Consider the following 22,069-nt stretch of genomic DNA (forward strand, 5'->3'; position numbering starts at 1 on the left):
GATAGCTTTCTTATTTTGTAGCGTTTTTTTACTAGTCTTTAGGACTTACTTAATGGCAAATAGCCAATATCTCAATTATATCATGATAATTTTGATGGACCAGATAGAACAAAAATTTTATTGGTCTTAACTAGAAACAATCTGAATTTTTTGAATAAACCCTAAACTTTGCAGAAAACAAATCACCTCAGCTATGAAAGTACCACTTCCATACCTCGAAAATTAAAACCTGGCTAAATACTTAGAAAAAGACAAGGAGTAGAAAAAAATGTTTCAAGCCTTCTGGTTTTCCCTTTTTTTGAAAGAATAGGATTTGAGTTTTTTTCTTATTAAATATGTGACTATTTTTAGTGAGTGGGAAATGCACGTAGTTGATTTATATGAAACCAATACTAGTTCTTCCTTGTGCCTGGAAAATGAGTGTTGGAGCTTTGGTAGAAAGCATTCACAAATACACAAACTTAGAGTTATTCATCATCAGTGAGGAAACAAACCATCTGAAAAAACAGAGGCATTTCATCATTTCATCTCTTGTCTTCAGAGTCTGCCAGATTTGAATGTTGGTTAAAAGGAAGTAAGAAATATCTCTTTAATTGCCCCATACCTAAGGACTGTTTCTCAAAGAACAAGACTGTTCTCAGAGCAGTCAGAGCTATTCCTTTCTTTATCTGGCCCACTATGAGTATAAAATTACCTGTGCTTTTGGTGTTTCTGGGTCTTGTCTCAGCTGATGTCCTCAAGTATTTTTTCTTTCAGATCACAAACTTACTTAGCTCTTGGCATGAGAGAGCTGTTCCTGTGTGGGGACTTCTGTACCTTCTCAAGTGCTAAATTTTGAGTGTTTAGTGGCTGAAAAGGAGGCAGGCCAAAATTTTGCACAGGCCAGATCACTTTTTATTGTCTCGTCCCGATTAAGACTAGTGCAGATGTCATAAAGAAAGCAGCTCGCTGCTGCAGTTGGCCAAGCTCCTTGATTGCTCTTCCGTTCTTTTCCCTCCCTGGAATCCCTGGTCAAAATTACAGAAATGCCTGAGAGATGCACGGTACTAAATGCTTTTGAAGATGCTACTCAGGATGTTGAAAATTGTCACCTCTACATGGGAGGAAGTTTATTATTTTGAAGAGGTGTTTGTTTTCTCATGGGCCTGCAACACCAAAGTGGTGAAATTTACTGAATGTTTCCTTGACCTGTGAATTTTTGATCTTTACTCAGTGATTGGTGTTCTGGCATCTTCTACTTTAAGTTCTGTTGGAAAAACTGGGTTCATTGAGTTCCTGTTTAGTTTAATTTTGATTCCTAATGAAGTCCTTTTCATGTGGGAGAAATTCAGGTCTGTGTATTTTAGGTTTATTTGTGTTTGTGTGTACACATTTGCATAGTGCATTAACGGAATTATGTTCAGTTAAGGACACAAAGTTTTTAATTTAATGGAAACACTGTGGGCAGGAGCAGCTGAGGATAGATGTGTGAAGCTGCCAGGTGCCCTCTATGAGCAGTGTTCTAAAGCAGATGTCACAGATTATAATTTTGTTACATCCGTTAACCTTTTGCCCATCCTTACTTGCTGTTGAATGCTGTCATCACCCCAGATTATCTCTGACTAAAAAAGCCCTTTTGCAATTCCCATTCTGGGCTGCCCTCTGGATCATCTGGTAAGGAGTGTTAAATGTGTGATCCAGATGGCCTCCAAATTCCTCCCCAGGTGAACTGTGCTCATTCCACCGCAGTTGGGCGATGGTGGAGGCTCCGTTCTAACCCTCTCCCTTACCCCAGTCTTGAGTTAGGACTTGAAAAAGGGTTGTAGTTTGCTGTAAGGGTTTTGAAAGCTGATATTTTGAAATAATGCACGTATATATGTATTTATACAGAAAAACCTAGCTTTTATTTAGGAAACAATCTTCTAATCCTGATAAGAAGTTTACCATCTGAAAGGGAGCTATATTTAGAGCATGGTAAATGGCCTGTGGAACAGTCTGAGGGACCACATTGCTGAAATTATATTTGTTAATTTTTTTAAGAAAACTGAAGACAGGAATTTTCTTGAAGCTGTATATGCTGCACACGATCTGATGTTCACTGCAGTCTGTCTTAGGTCTTTTTCTGATGTTTGAGTGTTGACCAAAACCATTAATGCTGAATATCCCAGCTGACCGGGCAGAGACGTATTAAAAAGTATATAAAAAACCCTCACCTTGATAATTTTGCTGCATTATTAGAATTCTTCATTCCTTAACAGAGCAGTTGAGTTCCAATAAAGACAGCAAGCCAGGAAATTCCTGCATGAAGGCCAACATGAATACCTGAGAATTGTGTTTAGGTGACTAAGCAAGCTGCAGGAGAACGGGGACAGTAAACAGGGCTGCAGATTTCACAGATGAAATAGAAGTAATGCCTGTGTATGGTTTGAAAGAGCAGTGAGATTGCTGCTTTGGTTTGCTGGGCTATTCAGACTTTCGCTGCAGTCTGTTCAGATTAGGACTATTTCTTGGTTGTATGTTTTGTCTCATTGGATGGGAACCTATTTCTCACCTGTAAAGTACATATTTGCCTAATCTTATTTGAGGTCATTGTTTTGAAGTAATCGCTAGCATCGGAGCTTATATCAGGTTTCCACCTAACTTGAGAAACAGCTCTTTTTTTGTGGCTCGGCTGGCTACAGGGAATGCAGAATACAGTGTGAAAATAGCAATGCATATGACCAGTTTGATTAACTGTATCAAAGTCCTTATTAAATGTCTAGCTGTAGCTACTGAAATCTTGAAATCTTCAAAAACTAATGTATATTTGGATTTGCTTCTTAATTGTTTTGTATCTGAGTCTGGGAAATCTGTGTGCTAGATTCAGTGTAAGTCCTGCTTTATAGCACCTGTGATTGCAGATGTCTCATAGGAAACTGTCCTGAGTCAAACTGGAATGGAAGGACCTGGTATTTAACTTCTTATGCTACATTAATACCACTAGGTATTGTGATCTCAGCCTAGAGATCGAGGCAAAAAAAAAAGATGTCAGTTCTGTCATGACATGGTTTCAGATCAAAATCTCATATGTTTTTCAATCATGGAATTGTTTTTCATAATCCTTGTATTAAGGTTAAATATATTTTTATTGTGTTAAAAGCTTTGGGTTTTGTTCATACAAAATCTGGAAGTAGAATGTCTAGACTTTGAATTATGCTAAATCCATCCCAGGATTATTTATTTGGGGTTATTTGTACAGAAGTGCCATTAATGTGTTGAGCAGTTCGTTCTGGGACAGCAGGGACATGAGAGTCAGCTGTAACTCGGGGGTGAACATGACATTTGCTACATTTGACTTGCATGGGTGTTCTGTTATTTTAATGAAAGCAATAGTTTTGTTTAGAAAGCCGATTTTAAAAACACCCAAACATAAAAATATTTTGGTATTTTATATATATCTATATATAGAAATGTTTATGTAAAACCGCAGAGTGGAAATGCCATCGTTTTTAATTGGCATTGACTTTGCCTAAGGTGCACCCCCACTTAGTACGGTGTTATCACAAATTCACACCATCTCAAAAATGTGCTTCTAGCAGCAAATCCAAGAAGAAATTGTAGTTTATTGTAGGGGAAATCACTTTCTTTCACTTTGATTCTTAGTAACTCCTTCTTGTGAAAACAAGAGAAAGAGGAGTTCGTGACTTGCAAGGTATTTCATTTGCTGGTCTTAGTAATTTTTACTTTTAATCTTGTGTTAGGGATCCATTAATTTTCTGATCAGAGAAGTTTATCATCTGGAAATCTCTACAATTTCTTGTGTAGAAGTTGACCTGAGGTTTATTACTTCAGTGTTTATAATTGGGTTTTAGTGGTCTTTGTGGATGGATGTTAAAGCCCTGATGGATAGTGTCACCTTCCCAGGAGTTTTTATCACATGGCCTTGCTCTAGTTTGTCTCTGACAATTCTAAACTTTGGGGAAGCACAAACCCCTCTCCTTTGTGGACATTTGCCATAGTTCTGTATGAAATGTTGCACGTCAGCAAGCCTTCATGTGTGGGAGGAATATTTTTAGCATTCATTGTTTCAAATCTCCCTTTTCCCCTGTTGGCATCTTATTCCATTTGCTTCTCACAGGATAAGAGAAAGTTAAACTGTTCCTTTTTATCATACAGGACTTAGAGTGGGACAGAGTGTGTAAGACTTCTCTTGGGGAACGTGCTTCCCAATAGTCTCCGTGAGGAATCTGGAATCATTCTGATGAGAAACTGCCTGGTAGCATGAATAATGTTTGCCTAGCCTGGCTCAGAAGCAAGGAAGGAAACTAATTTTTACCAGAGGTAGAGAAGGTAATATGTAGGGTTGTAATAATCTTGCCAGATCTGATGTCCACAAGATCAGATATTTAATCTAAGTTAGTTATCTGGGCTCCTGAGACAGTAAATAGCACAAAAGATGCATTGTCAGAGGGCAGTTTATTCACTTCTGAGACAGACAACAGAGGCCCTTTCCAGAGAGCCATTCATAAGAAATTTATACTAAGAAACGTGGTTGTTGCTAGCACAGATGTGTTTTAAGTGCCCCGTTGTTAATTTTGTAAAATCCTAAAACCTTTTGAGGTAGAAGATAAGAAGATACACATTTGAAAGATGTGCATGCACAGGGTGGACACTTGCTTGTGTAAGCACTAGGACACTTGTATAAATTTTAAGCATGCAGCCTGTGAAGATTAGGTGAAGGAAAAATAACAATAAAAGCAACAGTAAAATTACTTGGGAACATCTTTTAAATAGTTTTACTGGCAGCTATTGACACAAGCGCATGAGAAATGTATATAATTTAGAAAAACAAGATGGCTCCTAGATTGAATGTCAAGTCAGAGCTGGCACTCTGTGTTACATAGTAAACTTGATTTTCGGAACAGTGAAGATTTTTGACGATGGACAGTTTGTAAGAGCAGCTCGAAGCCTGACGTGTTCAGGTGTGACACGTTGATGTGGAGTCATATTGTTGCCCTCTGCTGGCATCTGCTGAAAGCTCCTAAGGCCTTACTCATCAAGCACCATGGTGTCCGTGGTTGATTTCAGAGGGCAACTGTTAATCTGTTTCAGACAAACTCAAGCCCATCCTTTGAAGGCAAAAGTCATTCTCTTTAAAGAGACTTGGGGGTGGGGGAGAGAGGGAGTAGGGTACAACTCCTACCTGTCATCGCTCATCTGCTTACAAACTGCTGAAAGCTTTAAATTCTACATTCAAAAGCCCCCAAACATAAAAATGTCAGCTGAATTAATTAAATATTTGAGTACTGACAACTGTTGGAGTGTTTGAATTTCAGAGGCATGAATTAAAGGCATCGAGGGTCAGGAGAGGGAGGATCATATATCAAACTGCTCAGTGAAAACACAGCTCTAACACAGAGATTGTTGTCATCGTCTTAAAAAAGAACCCCAAACCCCAATTCACACAGTTTTGCTTTCTGAGAGATGACAGGACACAAGAGAGAAAAATATTTGTGTTTCACAGATAGTGAAACACAGATAGTGTTCACAGACAGTGCCTTGCTGCACTATCTTGTGCAGCTGTCATTCACTGAGTTATTTATACAGGAGTAAAAGACAGAAGACAACAAAATAATCTGTCTACAAAATAGGGGAGGGTGTACATCTTCTTCCTTAAATAATCATCTCACCTCAGGTGCCCTTGAATCTCTACACAACATGTGGATATGGAGATTTCATGTCCAGCAGTGACTCCTAGTCAGTATCTTTGGGATATTGGTGAAATAGTCTGGTTTGGGCTTTTTAAACTGTAAAATGTATTTAATCTTACTTGCCTATTTTAGAAGATTGAGTATGAGTGTTAATAAGTGCTTGAAATTTCGTCTATGTTAAATCTATGCATGCAGAGAGATATATGTATATACACACCTTTGTGAGCAGAAAGCTGTGCATTGACTTTATAAAGTAGGCTTTGCTTAACTTGTGACCAACCTTTACTTGAGAAGACACCTTCAACATTACGGTTGTGTAGAACAAAATCCAATTTGTTAACAGAAAATTATCATCTTAATTTTTTGACCTGTGTTTTGTAATGGAAACAACCTGATCTTTTAAAGTGTTGTATACAGGAACAGGAGGCAGTAGACTCAGATTCCAGTACATCGCCTGAAGAGTTAAAAATTAAAATGCATTTCTTCCAAATGGTGGTGCTCAGAAACTCTTTACTGTTTGTCTCTGAACAGCTCACTATCCACATTACACTAATGTGAGTTTGGGAAAATCGATGCCAAATGACACCAGGGTAATGGAGCATTAAACAAATACCTTTCAGATATGGGATGCTGCTAAGATTGTTCTGTTTCTATTTCAGTCATAAATTGTGACACAAATATTGCAGAAACTTTTGATTAACCTTCTAATACAGATACAGCATTATAAAAGAGTGGATTTTATATTTATATTATAATGGGATTCTGACACCCAGAGGCCTCTAATAATGACCAGATGTGAAATAGAAAAACTATTTGGGAGCAGTTAGTGCCTAACCATAAAAGTGACCATGTGTAAATCACTGTAGAATGTGGTTTGAGCAAGGGCATTAGGTGTTTTCTTTTTGGTTTTATTTCCCCCCCCCCAAGGCTGTCTGTCTGTATTCATATATTGTAGTGCAAAACCAGTCAGCAAAGAGGAATATTTTGATCCAGCACTGCATCCTGCTCAGGCAGGATTGTTTGTAATTTTTCTAAAGTTTGATCTGTTCTTTGAACAGAGTGTGAAGATGAGGCCAGAGTAAAGTAGTTCAGTTTGACAAAGAGCTGTGCTGCAAAGCATTCATCCTCTGAGGGCACATTTCTGGGTTCTGATGCTTCTCTTGTTCTCAGGTGAGCGTCCTTACCAGTGTCCTTACTGTGACAAAGCGTTCAGCAAGAATGATGGCTTGAAGATGCACATTCGCACCCACACCAGGGTAAGTCCCCCACAATTTTATGGTTACTTGAGGATTGTCTGTGACTCATGGGTGGTGAAAAGTAATTAATTGCTGTTTGTGTAGAGATTAGGCTCTGCCAACCAAGGTATTTTATACTTACCAAAATAAGAGGCAAAGATTCAAGTCATTAACTTATAAATTCTAATTAGGACTCCCTTGGTGTCTGTTTTTTCTGTATTTGATTTCTTTTATGTTGGAATAATAGCTGTACTAACCTCTTCATTTAACCTGTGGTTATTTATAGATATAAATTAATGTTGTTTACTGAGTAAACAGTTCTGTAAAGGCTTCACTGTTACTGAAGCTTCAATATCCAGTGTTCAGATTCATACTGTGCCTGTAAAATCCAGTCACTCTGAGCTTTTCTAGAGGCTCTGCTTTACTAACTGATGACAATTCTTAAGATGCAAAATTACTTTATATAACTTTTATTTAACTGGGAGCTGTTACAGCTCACAGAGATCAGTGCAGCCTTGAGGCCAAACCAAGAAAGTTCTGCATCTATTGGGAAATAGGAAGAGTGGCATTTAACTTAGTAGTCTCCATATGCAAATGGGCACACAGAATTGCTTTCTGAATAAGTAAAAATAAAAAGAAAAACTGTTTGTTTAAATTTCTGCTGTTCTGTGTGGGTCTTCAGCATATTAACTATGAGGTCCTAGATGAAGTTTTAGCTTTTGTACCCCAAACTATCCAAGTAATCAGTAGTTTGTGCAATGCTTCTTGGTAGTTCATTGGGAACAGGCTAGTCCCATGTTGTTAGTTGTTTCTCCTTTTTCTCCAGCTGTTAAATCACTTTAAGAAGTGCTATAAATTCTTTTCTGTTGTTACTGTCCCCTCTAGGAGAAATTTCATGACCCATCTAAGTTCTGCATAGCTGTGAGGGGTAAACAAGCTCTGAAACAGTGCCAAATTTAATTTTTTTTCCTGGTTTTTCATACAGTTTGAGTAAAAACAACAAACCCCCAGCCTCCATAGGAGAAAAATAGAGTAAAAAATAATAATAGCAGGCTTTTAGAGTCTACAGTGATTTACACCAAGTGTAAAGTGTCTTTCTTCAAAGCATTTTTTAGCTAATAGGAAAGGGAGGAGTTAAGAAAATAAATTTTAAGGAGTGCATTTCTTTTTAATATATGTAGATGCTGTAATTAGACAGGCCTTGTGTTGCACTAAGAACATAATAAAATTTGGTTTAAAATGTCTCAGGAAATGCTGTGCTGTACTGTGTAGGTCAAGTATCACCCTTAGAGGTACAAAGAACTCAGTTCACACCAAATGCGATGTAAGTGTCTCCATATACTTGAGATTTCTTGGTCATCTATATCTGAAAGGTCACATTTCAGATTTTTTTATTTTTGTGTGTGAAGGTGCTTCACAGACCGCTGGTCATTCCCACAGCTATAGGATTAAAATATGCAGCCAAAACATGGTTTTTAGACTTGATTAGGTTTTGGTTCTTTTTGTGGTCATGCTGCTCCTATTCCAAAACTTGACAGTGAGGCACATTCATATATGAATGGCATTCCATGTTCATTTATCTCCATGTAAATGTTATTTTACTTTGAGACAACAAGAATCAGCACTGGTAACATTTACATTACCAGTAATTTTAAAATTGAAGCCTGTTGCTATGATCTTGTATGTCCCAACTTTCCCTCTTCCTCACAGTTCACCTTACTTAATATTACAGTCGAACTGGATAACTAAAAAAATCAAAGGAGGTCTTAGTAGGAGCAGGAAAAAAATGGGCTAGAATTATTAATAAAAACGGTAGAAGAGAAAGTGTATTACCGATTTCCATGGATTTTCAAGCCTGAAGGAGGAATTATTCTGGGTCTGTTCTGAACATTGTCCATGCAGTACTGTATGATAATAAGCTGTATTTTATTGTTCAGGTGAGTAAATATTAGTGCAGGTACAGGGGTATAAATATGTATTTTAGTTGATGTGATTCAAATGTAAGTGCAAGAACAGAGTGGTGAAGGGAATTGGACAGGGGGGAGGAGGGAGCAGGTGATACTGAGAGGTAAATGGGGAAGACACCATTATTTACAAGAACCCTTGTGTGCTTGGCAAGAATGTGAAGTTTTAGTTAATCTCAGTAGTAGGTTGATGCTTGTCAGTAATGCAGGGTACAGGAACCAAACAAAACCCCTTTCAACAGAGGAAATAGCTGCTGAGCTGTTCAGATGAGTCTTTTTGAAGTGAGTGCTCATGATCTGAATCCTGACTCTGAAGGAGATGTGTTCTAACTGCACAGTGTAAGGACTTCTCCAGCGAGGAAAGAAACCTGTGCAGAAAGAGTTTGAAACCCCTGAGCGCAGTACTAATGCACTAGAAGGTGTTCTGTGCTCCTAGGCTATGTAAACAAAGACAAAACGAAAGATTAGGAAATAAAAAAGGTACTGTTTGCCAAAGGTCTGGGTCCTTTTGTCAGTTCTAAGAACAAGAAAAGCCCGGAAGTCACTCTTGAAATTTCTCTTTTCGGTTATCCCATCTTCTGACTTTTCAAAACAGTGTAGGGTTGTTGGCTCTTCCTTTTTTTACCCTTTCCTACACATATGTTTTGTTTGAAATTTATTCTTGCATGCAAAGTCATTATTCAAGGACTGAATAGTGAGATGTATAAATCCTGAAGGTATTTTTGTATCAGCTGAGCCTAGCAATGTGGAAATAAACACAATCATGCAAGGGCTATTCTCATAAATATCTTGAAAAAAAGAATCTGGTCTTTTGGCCAGAAAGTTTGTGAAGTAGCTTAAAAGTAATACTGTGACATTCACCAAGACAGGAGAGATTAAATCTCCATGTATTTTACCAGTGAGCTTAAATGCCAAATCTGATGCTGGGGATCAGGGAAGGCTGCTGGAAAAATCATTGTAGAAAGTTGATTAAGGTCTGGCAGCTGCTAAAGTGAGCACAGCCTGGGTGGCCACAGGTGTCAGCTCCAGTTCTGGAGTAAACAGAGAAGGTAAGGCCAAACCCCTGCTGGCCAGGGCAGGGGGAGAAAACACCACCCACCTGACATTAAAATGTCACCTGAGTACTGATTTGTTTCTATGAAAGTAAATGTGTTTGGTTTATGGTTTGATGGGTTTGGGTTTTTTTTTTTTTTCCCCTTACGGAGAAATATAACAGCCTAGGAAAACATAAATGAGGAACTCATTGAAGTTGTTGATGAAATGAATTTACAGACCCTATCAGCTTTGAGGGGGAAGACATGCACACTTCCAACCCTCACACTGCAGGAAACATCAGCTCCTTCCTAAGGCTTTATTCAGTGCCTGACTTAACATTCCATCATTTGAACTTAAACATGTGGAAAAATTATTTTATGTTACAGCAATAGAATTGGTAATGTTTGAAAATACGGCCATTGATAGGTGCCCAGAGTTATTGTCACGTTAAATTGATGTTTTCATTACTTCTGAGAATGGTGATTTTATTACAGTTGATTTCAGTGATGGAAAACAGAAAGAGTCAAAGCTATTTGAAAAAGGCTTTTCAGCACTTGATTTAAATCTTTCATATTTACATATAGCAGGTATATTTAATTTTTATAGCTTGTTTAAAAATCTGATTTCCAGTGGGTGGGAGCTGCCAGCCTGGGCTCAAATGGTACATTTCTGAGGTAATTTAAAAAGTAGAGAAATTTCAGTGTATCATTTTTGTTTCATGCATAAATGCCTACTATTTTAAAACACAGTATTATTTAAATACATTTAAAACCACAGTGTGTGCGGGAATTAACCAACCTTGAGTTAATTTCGATTTTTATTTATGACTTTTGTGGGAATAGGGATAAATCATGGTAAGTATAGAAGTGAGGCAGTCTCTTGTAGAGGATCAGTGTTTGAGCTCATTGCTAGGACAGTACAAAAAGAGGTCCTGAGTTAAACAGGGTTTCCAAGGCGCTCATTTATAACTTTATAGTGCACCTTCTTTTTTAACCCAAAAGAATATTAAAATAATAGTAAATGAGAAATAATGCAATGACAATATTGACATAATTTCACTTCTCCTGTGTTTCCCAGGAAATATTAGGGCTTTAAAGTTTGAGCAAGGGTCATGTGTTCTAGAAGCACCATAGAATGCTGTTGTCAAAAAAAAAAAAATTACTTTTTTGTACTAAATATAGACTTCTGTGCACATGACAGTGAGTAATGAAATAATATGATGTGTTGATTGAATTTGGAGGGGTTTTTCCATATTGGATTTTGTCTATATTTCCCTATTGGTGAGATAGGAGTGAGTTCCCAAACATCTGCCTGAGGATGATGACTTTGCCAGGGCTGTGGTTTCCTTGCCTCTGGAATCTGTGTTTGCATTCAGAATGTGGAAGGTTTGAATCCCACTGCAGCTATATTTTCATACTTTTTTTACATAATATTGACTGATGATCATCCCTTCCTCGTGGAGTGAAAATGTACTTTTTCTATATCAATACTATTTTTTTTCCAGGAGCAGGTGAACATCCACTGAATTTTCATCATGGCTGATTAAATAAACCCTCCTTCATTAAATTTTAGGGGCAGAAATTACCTCAGCAGCTGAAAAAAACCACAAAGAAATAAGAACTTTTCAGATTATGGGTAGCAAATAGGCAGGAGTACCATAGAAAATGGGAAGTTAATGATATGGTAAAGCCCAGCTAATTGCATATGCTATATCTTTTTTAAGAAATGCACTTTTTTTCCCTGGCAGGCATTTCAGAGGAAGATGCATGCTTTTGTTTTAATTACAAATTTTATTGCAAAAAAAGATTATTTTTTTAATACTCCTAAAACTGAATTAATTGAGATCTGTTCTAACAAAAACATTAGCCATTTCTAATAAAAGTCACATTTTTGTTTAAATCTGCCAAAATTATTTCACAGTTGTTTTAACAGGAAGGTTTCTTGGCCTGAAAGGATTTTGCTTTTCAACAGAGGAAGCATGTACTTGTAAAGTGATTTTTAATTGAGGTTTAATATTATAAGTTTCAAATCCCTACCACTTCTATAGAGTTGTAAATTCTCATCACCCTTTGTCTGCCTGTGTCAATGTTATGTTAGTAATTTAAGTAAACCTCTGTCTCTGGGTCAGCCACTTGCTGTAACTTGCAGAAACTTTCCAGTTACTAAGAGAGCATCTTGTTAGTTCTTGCACGTTTTTCACACTTAGATACAAAACCGGACTCCATTAACTTGGGCTATCTGTGGTTTTAAGTGTAAGCAGATTTCCTGCATTTTCAGGTTGGCAAAGCTGTAGGATTTCCAGATTTCTCTTTGAGAGTAATGAGCTCCTGGTAGGTGCAAACACGACTGGTATATTTTAATGTTATCTGGCTGGTCACGTTTGTTCATTTGAGGCCACATTTTTCCATTTTCCTGATTTTTTTTTTTTTTTTTCAAAACAGTGTTTTTGTTAACCCTCTGTTCAGGCGATAATGCAAGTATGTGTAGCAGCAAATGATATTTATTAAGAGTAATACTGATATTTCCAAAATTGCCTCATAAAAAGCAGTTTGAAAGCAGATAGTGTTACTGTATCTATATCTCACGAGTAGGCATTATGTGAAGCTACTCCTAAAGGAAAGCTTTATTTTAGAACAATAAAAAGAAAGAATACTTAAAAAAAAAATTCTTTTGTGTCCTGTTACATCACCATTATTCATGTCTGTCAATTGTCACGTTCATGTCACAAGTGTAAATGTTTACAAGTAATACGACACGTCAAACTTTTCCTTTTTTCTCTGAACTTCTCTCAAAGTTCAGTTTTCAGCATGTTGAAAATACAGATCCATCAAGTTGATTGTTGTGTTCTTAACTCCTATTTTAATCTTGAGCTATGATTTATTTGGTAATAATAGTGTTTAAATTATGTTTGTCTTGCTGTAACCGTGGAGCTCATGTAATAATTCTAAATTCAGATTTAGAAAGCAAGTTGGAGACACTCCTACCAAAGTCATTGACGTTTCACCTGTGTAACCCATGTTACCAGGTTTACAGAAACAACCACGTGTACAAGTGCTAAGTTAGTGTACAAGAATGTATTCATATTTCTTAAGGGACGTACAGTCAACTGCAGCAGCAGCTTGCAGTTCAAATATTCTGCATTTAAGTATTTCCATCTGCTGTGCTTGCAGGACACTCTGTGCACACTTTCTGTCGAGCTGTTGAAGGTGCCATCAAATGGCCTTGAGATTTGTCATGTTCTGAGTGAGGTCTTCCTAATGCAAAGCACAACTTGCTTAGAATCCAAGGTGTGATTTGTGGTTCAGCTGTCCTCAGACACAGGAGTGTGCACTGCAGGCACTTCTTTATATGACATAGTTGTTGACATCTTGAATTTCTCTCAGTTTTAATGGTGAAACCCATCAGAGATGGGAGCATTTGAGTTAGCGTGCCAGGCTTACACCTTCCAGAGTACCATTGGGCTCTGCTTCGCCTTTCCTTGTTCAGAGGCAGGAAGGTTGTAAATCCTGATCTGCATATTTCTGTTCATACCTGGCATGCTTAAAACTATGATATTAAATCACTGCAGTATCAGCCACATCCTGTCCCTCTCACTCTCCCTGCTCCCTTCGTCATTTAGATCATCAATAAAAGAAAACACATGTAATCCTTCAGCTTGGCTGCCACCATAGCCCATGGCCTGGCAGATGCTTCTTCAACAGAGGGCAGATTTATAGTACCAGCACTTGCTAACTCCTCTGAAGTCAGACTTGATCTTCCTAGTGAGCTCCTGTTTTGTTGACAGTTAGCAGGTTTTTCTCTTTGCTTGATGTTTTACATCTGTCCAGCTTTTTTCTCATCTCGGTGTTGGCCCCTTTTGTCCTTTTGTGGTGGCATTAACTTTTTCAGACCTGTTGCCATGGTTTTTTGTCTTTTTTTTTTCTCTGCTCACATTTAAAGCAGTGATGGTTGTGCCAAGCAAACATCATATTTTCCATGTTACAAGTGTTGCTTTCTCCAAGCATTGTGCAATGGAAATTTGACATGAGGGGGAGAAGGAGGAGAGAGAAAAGGAAAAGCACAGAATGTTTTGTTTTGAAGAAACTGGTCTGTGAGGATGATGTCTTCTTCAAAACCAACAACAAAAAAAAGTCTTTTTCTCTGGAGATAAATCGAGGGCCAAGTTTTGCTCTGTACAGCACTACTGATTTTCCTGAAACAGACACAGATGTGAATGGAGGGCAGCTTCACTCACGGGAGAGGAGGCTGGTGTGAATCAGAGCCGTGTCTGCTGAAGTCACTGGAATATACAGATGAAGGGATCTAAAATTAGATCAAAGACAGCTTTGGATGTGTTTCATGCACTACATATGTGAATTTCAATACAAATGCCAAGGGGATGTTAGATACACCCTTTTTTGCCACAGAGAATAATACAAATAGCCAAACATAACCTGTGGGAAGATAATGCAGCCCAGGTTTGTGACTCCAGCTTCCTAGAGTTTAAAATGGTTCTTTGTCCAAACTGGAATCCTGAAATCCATTTAGCACTGAAATGATTCACCTGGTCATTATCAAGTCAATTCTTCAGATAGCCAAAGACCAAGATAATCAAAAGGGAGCGAGTACACCTGGTGCAGTTTGCAGTAGTGAATGCTTTCATAGGTGTTTAAGATGTGCACATCGTATACTTCACTTTGCACTTTCTGGGGAACAACCTCCACACAAAAAGGCTGCTTTTGGACAACTCGCAGAAATGTGGTTTGTGTTAACCACAATGCAAAATCAATTAAGGGCTTGTTGCAGAAACCTGCTTTTCGTATGGCTTATTCATACATTTGCCTTAAAAATGCTGACCCTACTCCACAAAGTCTTTAGTCAGGGCAGCAAAGCTCCCTTTGACATGAACTTTTTGGTCTAGATGATGATAATTTTTTTTTCACAGATTGGTTCAGCTCTTTTTTAGGTAATTTGTTATGTTTTCCTGTCTACTGAAGAATCATGGAAATAACATTGCTTTTTCTAGGAAACTTGATTGGAGGAGACTCTGAAATGAAACAACCCTGTTTTCACCCCTGCTGAAGTGTCTGGACCTGCAAAGAGCTGCCCTAAAGAGAGAAACTGGGACATACCCAGGCACTAATTGATGGTGCACTGTGTTAGGTGTATGGTTAATGCTGGTGAGCCCTGGCAGGATTCAGCAATATATGGAGACCTGATGCTTCCCACAGATTGAGAGTAGGAATTCAATAACCAGAGCCTATTCTCTTTGTTGCTTTGATGCCTGAGTTGTTCCATCTCACTTACCCTTGGATCCCACATCATCTCCCAGAAGAACTTGATTACTGCCTATTATTTGTTAATTCATAGATCTTTTTTTTTTTGCCTACTGATTTATAGTCATTGCTCTCAATTTAATTTAGTAAAAAGTGTTTACTTTTCTTGAAATACCCTTCTTCAGAACTTAAGCAGTACAGAATTAGAGACCACAGAAAAAAGTAGAAGGAGAGTGAAAGAACTATAGTTGATTCAAAAATAAGGGTGCCTCTAGGACATGAAAATTTTAATGAGGCCATGTGCAGTGCCATAATGCTAATTCTTACATTTAATTGATTTATTAATTGTTGATTTCTATACAGTTTTTTTGTAACTTTAGTGGAATCAAGAAGGAATTACACCTATATAAATTTGTATATGAAGGAAGAACTTCAAAGAAAAGGTCTTTACATAAGTGGGTTTTCTTACGTATCTGTAATTATTTGTTTGAGGTCAGTGAAATTGCAACTTTTTAACATCACATGTTACAGTAGCTGCTAACAAAAAGTTCTAATAAAAATACAGATGGCTTGGTTGCCATCTGCACTTCTTTTGAGATTCTGCAATGAATATGTGATTAACCTTCTGTCACCACTTTTCAAAATAAGTTCTCCTGCTATCACTAGCTTTCCTTGTACCTCCTCTTCGTCCCCTCACCTCTTCCCCTGCTTGGAAACCTCCAAACAAACCTGAAGTTTTTGTGGATAATCTTACTTGTCTGTATGCTTTAAGCATTTGTGGAGGATAAAGGAAAGTACATTGGAATTTTATGTTTCTGTACCTTTCACGTGACAAAAAGCAGACTCCCCAAATGGCCGGGTTTGAAAGACTGGGACAGATAATTAATTCATAAGTGGGTGCTGAAGTGGAAACTGTCAGGCCGCAGCTTTCCCAGCTTTCACTTAATCATTTGAAAGTTGTTTTCTGTTGTTTTCACTGACTCTAATCCCTTGGAGAGAATATAAAACTTGCACCATCCAGCATGGAATTCCACTCCTTTAATGACCTGGGCTCTGTGTTGACTCACTTTCACTCGATGTTGTCATTCTATGCAGGAAAAACCGTACCAGTGCTCGGAGTGTAACAAGGCTTTCAGTCAGAAGCGAGGCCTGGACGAGCACATGAGGACCCACACCGGGGAGAAGCCCTTCCAGTGTGATGTGAGTTCCTCTCCTCCTTTCCCTTTGTCTTCTCAGCCTCAGTGCAGCAGCAGGATTTAATTGCAGGGATATTGTGGCCTTGCACCTATTGGTTGTGGCGTAGTTACACTTCACATGGGCTTGAATTGCCCAAGGAATGAAAGGCCATTCAGGGAGTTTTATGTACCCTCTTTGCTTGCCAAGAGCCTTGCACACCCCTTCATTTTATGGTTTTGGATCCCATGAGAGTTATTTTCACCATTAGTAATGCAATTTGGATGTTACCATTTACAAATTCGTGCTGGTTGGGTTCCTGTATGAATTGTATGACAGGTTAATAGTTGGAGATTAGCTTGTGTAGGAAAAAGGATTTCATTTATTACATGGAATCTGAATGCTTCTGATGTTGAATGACATGAATATGAATTCAGAATTGCCTGTTTCTCGTGAAATCTGGTCTGATATTTTCAACATCTGCTCACAGCCTCTTTTTGTTGTTCAGTGAGGAAATCTGGGATGCTGTGCACGCTCGCAGCACTGAAATGCAGTGTATCCTGTGACAGTTCATAGATCACTGTCGGGTACCTTTTATGCAGCCTGCCCCCCTTGTATACACCATCTCTCAGCTTCTGGGAGGTAGGTGGGAAGGCTGAATGTGTAGAAACTGTTGGGGAATAATGTCTTTCAGAACTATCAAATGCCAAAATTGCTGCTCAAGGATTTAGAGAAAAGCATCAGAGTGGGTGTAGAATTAATGTAGGTGTTTTGTTTTGTGATACTGACTCTTCATGAGGCAGTCACAAGGAGACTGCCAGCTCTCAGTTATATCCTAGATAGCTCAGTCTGAGCAGCTGTAAATTCGCTCAGAACTTCATATACTTAGATGTAAAATTAGAATAACAGCTTGGCAGGAAAGTTTCAAGGGTCTGTTAACTGTTCTGGTTTTTAATGAATGATCTGATGTCATTTCATTGAGAATAAAATATATTAATTTCACGAAAAAGTTCAGCTAAGATATTTTGCTGATGTCTACAAGTTAGGAGATTTGCTGTATTCTTTTGGGATAATTTCAGCCTGGCTCTGGATAGTACCTTGAGGATTTCTCTAACTCCAAATCATTGTCAATAACTTTTTCAGCTTTCAGATCGCTATACTGTTTATCAGCTCTTGGCTAGCTTGCAGGGTAAATGCAGTTTTTCCCACACTGTGGATCCAAGATTCACTGGTCTTGGATTCACAGTGTGCTTTGCAGACTGACTTGGTATGGTGGTTCTATTTTATCCTTTTTCCTTGCTTTAATTAAAAATAGGAGCTGTATGAAAACATACTTCCCTGTTTCAGCTTTTCCTTCAGTTTTCCTCATGAACTAAATAGAGCTGTACTTTCCCAACCCATAGCATTTCTAGCAACAGCTATAGTCTGTGCCTAGTCCTAGTCCTTCTCTGAGAATTTTTGGTTGCCTTCGGTTACTGGAGATATTTTTTTGTACTTCAAGTTTCTGCCTTGCTTCACCAAAATTACTCTTCAGAAGGAGCCTTCTGCTGGCTGCACACTGCAGAGACTGCTGACCTTTTGGGGTTTGGACATAAGAGCAGTCACCTCCACTGTTCATTCCTGCACTCCTCAGTCAGCCAGGTGCCCACTGTGCTCTGTTGCTTAATGAACACTTGGAGAGAGTTAAAATTGACATTTTCAATTGTTACTCCTTATTTCACCTGGGCTCCTGTTCTGTGCATGCTGGGGACACAGTAAATGTCACCTGAAGCAGACCATTCCTCCAGAGCTCTCTTGCACATTGCATGATTCCAGATGTTTTAGCAGAAGTTACAGGAATACCAGTAGTGGACAATTACAGAAAAATGTCCCTATGGGGGATGTTTATTGTGGGCTACCCGATAGGAAATTTCCTTTCTACACTCAAATATTTTCACCTACAATTTTTTATTCTGCTCAAGATAGCTGTAGGTGTTCACATTGTTTTTCTTATAATGACTTGAGTGATAATTTATGGCAACAACTTCCAGAAGTTCTTATCTCTGGAATACCACATACCAATTCTTTTAGTCTGTATTTTTGCTTTAAATAGATTTTTTTTTTTTCCAGAATCAGAAATAAAAGTCATGTCTTCTCTTCCTGTCTCACTCTCCTCTCTCTCAGACACATGGAACAGTCATTACAGTGCAGGATTGAGTTATATGTGAAACTAATCCTTGTACTCTGTTTGAGGAAGGTGCTACAGTTTATTTTTGTGTCTATTCTTGTGTCTTATCAGTCAGAAAAAGCATTTTCAGACCTTAATGTCTCAAAGCTCTCACATCCCATGGATAATAGTGGAAATTGAATATTACTGTTTTAAGATGGCAATTCTAGTACATGTCATCTAGGAAAGTGAAAATAACTGAAATGTGGAAATAGAAATGCAGTTTTTCATAGTAAATTAGATATCTATCTGTCCTCTCCAGACTGGCCTGTTTTTTACTGGAAGGCCAATTGAACTTCAGTTTCTCAGAGACAATAGATTATTTTTGAGGGCCAGAAAGGTCAAGTACTGCCTGTCCTGGTTTCTTTCCAGTACAGTATTTCCTTCCACTCTGCCTCTAGTTGACCTTACACTTACTTTCAAATGTCAGTCTTTTCCATCCTCCCTACTTGACCAAAACTTTGATCATTTTGCAGAGATTGATTAGAGTGCAAGTGCACATCAGCAAGAGTGGTTGTAAATCTATAAAATACCAGTCTTGCTTACAAAATTGATAAACGAAGCAAACTCTTGAAAAGAAATACCCAAAACTTTTCTGCGTAAGCACTGCTCAGGATGTGCCATATCTTGAATAATCCTGTGTGTTCCATGTTCTTTTTGAAGAAGGAAGGTAGCACCACATGCTAGAGCCTTGGAGGAACAGAAGGACACATTCTATTAGTTAATGAGCAGTATAAACGAAAAAGTGTACTTTGAGGCTGTGTTATAAGCTGTTTATTTTGGGAAAGCGAAGAGGTGTGTGTAAGATACACAGAACACACACGCATCTTGTATGTGTGTATATCCCTGACTGGCTTCCTGGCTCTCAAGAGACATGGAGTATTTACAAGTGTGTGACACTTCCAGCACGCTGGGATATGTGGCTGTGATTAGATAAATGTTATGGGTTCCCTTTATGTGCTCTGTGGAGGAGAAACAGAAACTGGTGTTTGGCAAAAGCAGTGCTAAGAGCTGACCCATGGGTGCTGTAATTGAGGTTCACTGTCAGTAACAAAAGGGGGGCTGTTGCTTGGGTCTCAAAGAGGTGATTATTCAGTGAGGGAAAAGCTGGAGAGCTGCAGTTGCTGTATGAAGGTCCTCAGCATTACATCATGTCATAAAGTTAAAAATGTTCTATTGCAACAGCACACACAGTGTGGGGAGAAATTATTTTGGGTACAAAACTTGCCTCTGGCCATTGCCATTTTATGGTCGTTATATGGTTTTGCCTTAATTGGCATAAAGTACATATGCTGGAGGTCAAGATGATCTCCTTGGATAGTCAGCTCTTGTTGTCGTGGTTTCGAAAGGAATCAGTCATCATTCAGCATTTGCAGTAGTTCGATGCCAATACAAATTAAAAGCTTCGTTTTTCTAAAGCGGGATTGTCCTGGGTTCCTTGAGTTTTTTTCTGCGTGAAAGAGATACTGTCTGGAACGAACATAGAATTTTAAGAGTGCAAGGCTGTGGATGTTCATTCTTGTTTAATTATATGACTCTTGCCTATTTCATTTGTAAAATCAGCAGCTGCTTCCTTTACTTACTTTCTTCATTTCCTTGTGAAATTCGTGTTACAGTATTTCCTTGCGTGCTAGGTGAACGTGACAATAAAACTGCACAGTTTCTGTTGAGTTGGTGTCTTGCCTTAACTTTTAATTCTAACTTTTCTTTGCTGAGCTTGTTCTTAACCGTTCACGTTTCTCATTTTAACTTCAGTACAGGGATTTTTATAAAGCAATGGCTTTAGCATGGCAGAGTCCCTCATGCCTCTGTCCATTTATTCAAATGGAAGAATGAACTGGACTGCTTGGAGTACAGTGGAGGAAGGAAAGCAGCACACCAGATAATAAAGCAAAGGAATTACACCTTCATTTGCCAGATGTCTTCCATTTTCTTGGCCAGGCAGAGAAAGGCTGGAACAATGAGGTTTCCTTTATATTTATAATTAACTTTTCTTGCATGTATTCATGCATTCTTGCATTCTTTCAGAACCTCTTTATTCTCACTCCTCCCTCCTTGTAACTGAGCAATTGGAACTCATTCTTTTGGAAGCTGCATGTGTCATTCTGGAGGTCAGGAAGAAAATAGTTCATTTGAACTGATGGATGCTCGTGATGTTTTGTCGTAATTTTTGCTGCATCCCAGATAGAACATAGCTTTAAAAAAACCTGAACAAACCAACACAACATTACCAGGGGTTGGTGTTTTGAAGATTGGGTCTTTTTTAGACGGACAGCATCCTTGTGCCTGTGGTACCATTGCTAATGTACAACATTAAAAGATACCAGCCAGAGTAAAAATCTCTCAGGTGCTCTCTGATAGAAGGAGTTACTCTTCCAAAGACCAGCTCATTTATTAAGTACTGCAGGTATGTGTGGCTGTGGCCTCAGTGATGTAGCATAAGGAGTGCTATACATGCTTAAAATTCCAATACTTCGTTTGTCTTTGTCTTGTCCTCACTGCCTCAGGTTTGCGATCTGTCCTTCAGCCTGAAGAAGATGCTGATCCGACACAAGCTGACTCACAACCCCAACCGCCCCATGGCAGAGTGCCAGCTTTGCCACAAGAAGTTTACAAGAAATGACTACCTCAAAGTGCACATGGAAAATGTCCATGGAGAAACTGACAGCTAAATACGGCCTCTGTGAGAAGAGTGGATCCAAAGTGGTGCATTTGTACATGTACAAACTCCAGACTTGCCACCTGGCCAGTAAGCACAGTCAGGAGAAACAACTGTAATGCCTACATGTGTTATTTTTCCCACTTCTGTTGAAAATATGCTAGTAGGAAAAAAAAAAAAACAAAGACATTCACCTAGTTTAAAACAGCTTGAAAATAAAAATTGGAAGATACAAGAACTTCAGAAAAATTGTATCCTCATTTAAAAGAAAAGCTTTAAGCAAACTTGTCTTTGTTAATTACATTTTTAGAAACTTAGATATCAGTAGCAGTGCCTGGAAATCCTGGACACTTGCAACTGAACTCTTGGCTGTCTGCAACTGTATTTCTGTATCTAATCTACAAGGCTTCATTAAAATTATTTAAGTTGAAACCACACAGAATTTGTCATTGTAATTGACTGCTGATTGTATCCAGGCTTGTTTTATTTATATCATAGTTCTGCATTCTGTTGTAACACAATTTTGTCTCATTTTATTTGTAGCTTTCTCATTACTGTATGAAACTCATTAAGTTGAATTGGTTCTTGAGATGCCAGAACGTGTGGGTAGAGAACTGTGGAAATCTATCAGCATTCAGTATTCCTGTATGAGACTGGGGAGGATTTATTTCTTCTGGTTACATGAAACAAGACTGAAGCGAAAATTTTGAGCAATTTAGTTTTAAGTGCTGTGTTCATACCCATCTCTGTGGCTGGCAAGGCAAGTGGAAAGACATCTGAACAGAGTGGCTTGAGCTGCAGCTAGAGTTGTTGAGTTTACGTGTATGTGATTTCCTGGTGAATAGCTGATTCCCACAGTGTTTCTTCCTGCTG

The 22,069-nt window shown here is 38.4% G+C and overlaps 1 protein-coding gene across 5 annotated transcripts in view; it reads left to right on the forward strand.

Moving 5' to 3' along the window:
- The window catches only part of PRDM5 (PR/SET domain 5), an 83,678-nt gene that overhangs the window by 38,408 nt on the left and 23,201 nt on the right, over nucleotides 1–22,069 (forward strand). For 3 of the 5 annotated variants that reach the window (XR_001862822.1, XR_001862823.1, XR_001862824.1), the window contains exons 14-15: nucleotides 6,840–6,925; nucleotides 16,254–16,358. Coding sequence is in view for 2 of the 5 variants with exons in the window: in XM_008635741.2 (XP_008633963.1) it covers nucleotides 6,840–6,925; nucleotides 16,254–16,358; nucleotides 21,045–21,209 (356 nt within the window). In the remaining 3 variants the exon portion in view is untranslated. Of the gene's footprint in view, nucleotides 1–6,839; nucleotides 6,926–16,253; nucleotides 16,359–21,044; nucleotides 21,639–22,069 lie in introns of those variants that run through there. The other 2 variants (XM_008635741.2, XM_017736937.1) reach the window with 1 other exon arrangement.

The sequence above is a fragment of the Corvus brachyrhynchos genome, unplaced genomic scaffold (genome assembly GCF_000691975.1).
Source record: "Corvus brachyrhynchos isolate BGI_N302 unplaced genomic scaffold, ASM69197v1 scaffold105, whole genome shotgun sequence".
In the NCBI taxonomy this organism is placed as follows: Eukaryota; Metazoa; Chordata; class Aves; order Passeriformes; family Corvidae; genus Corvus; species Corvus brachyrhynchos.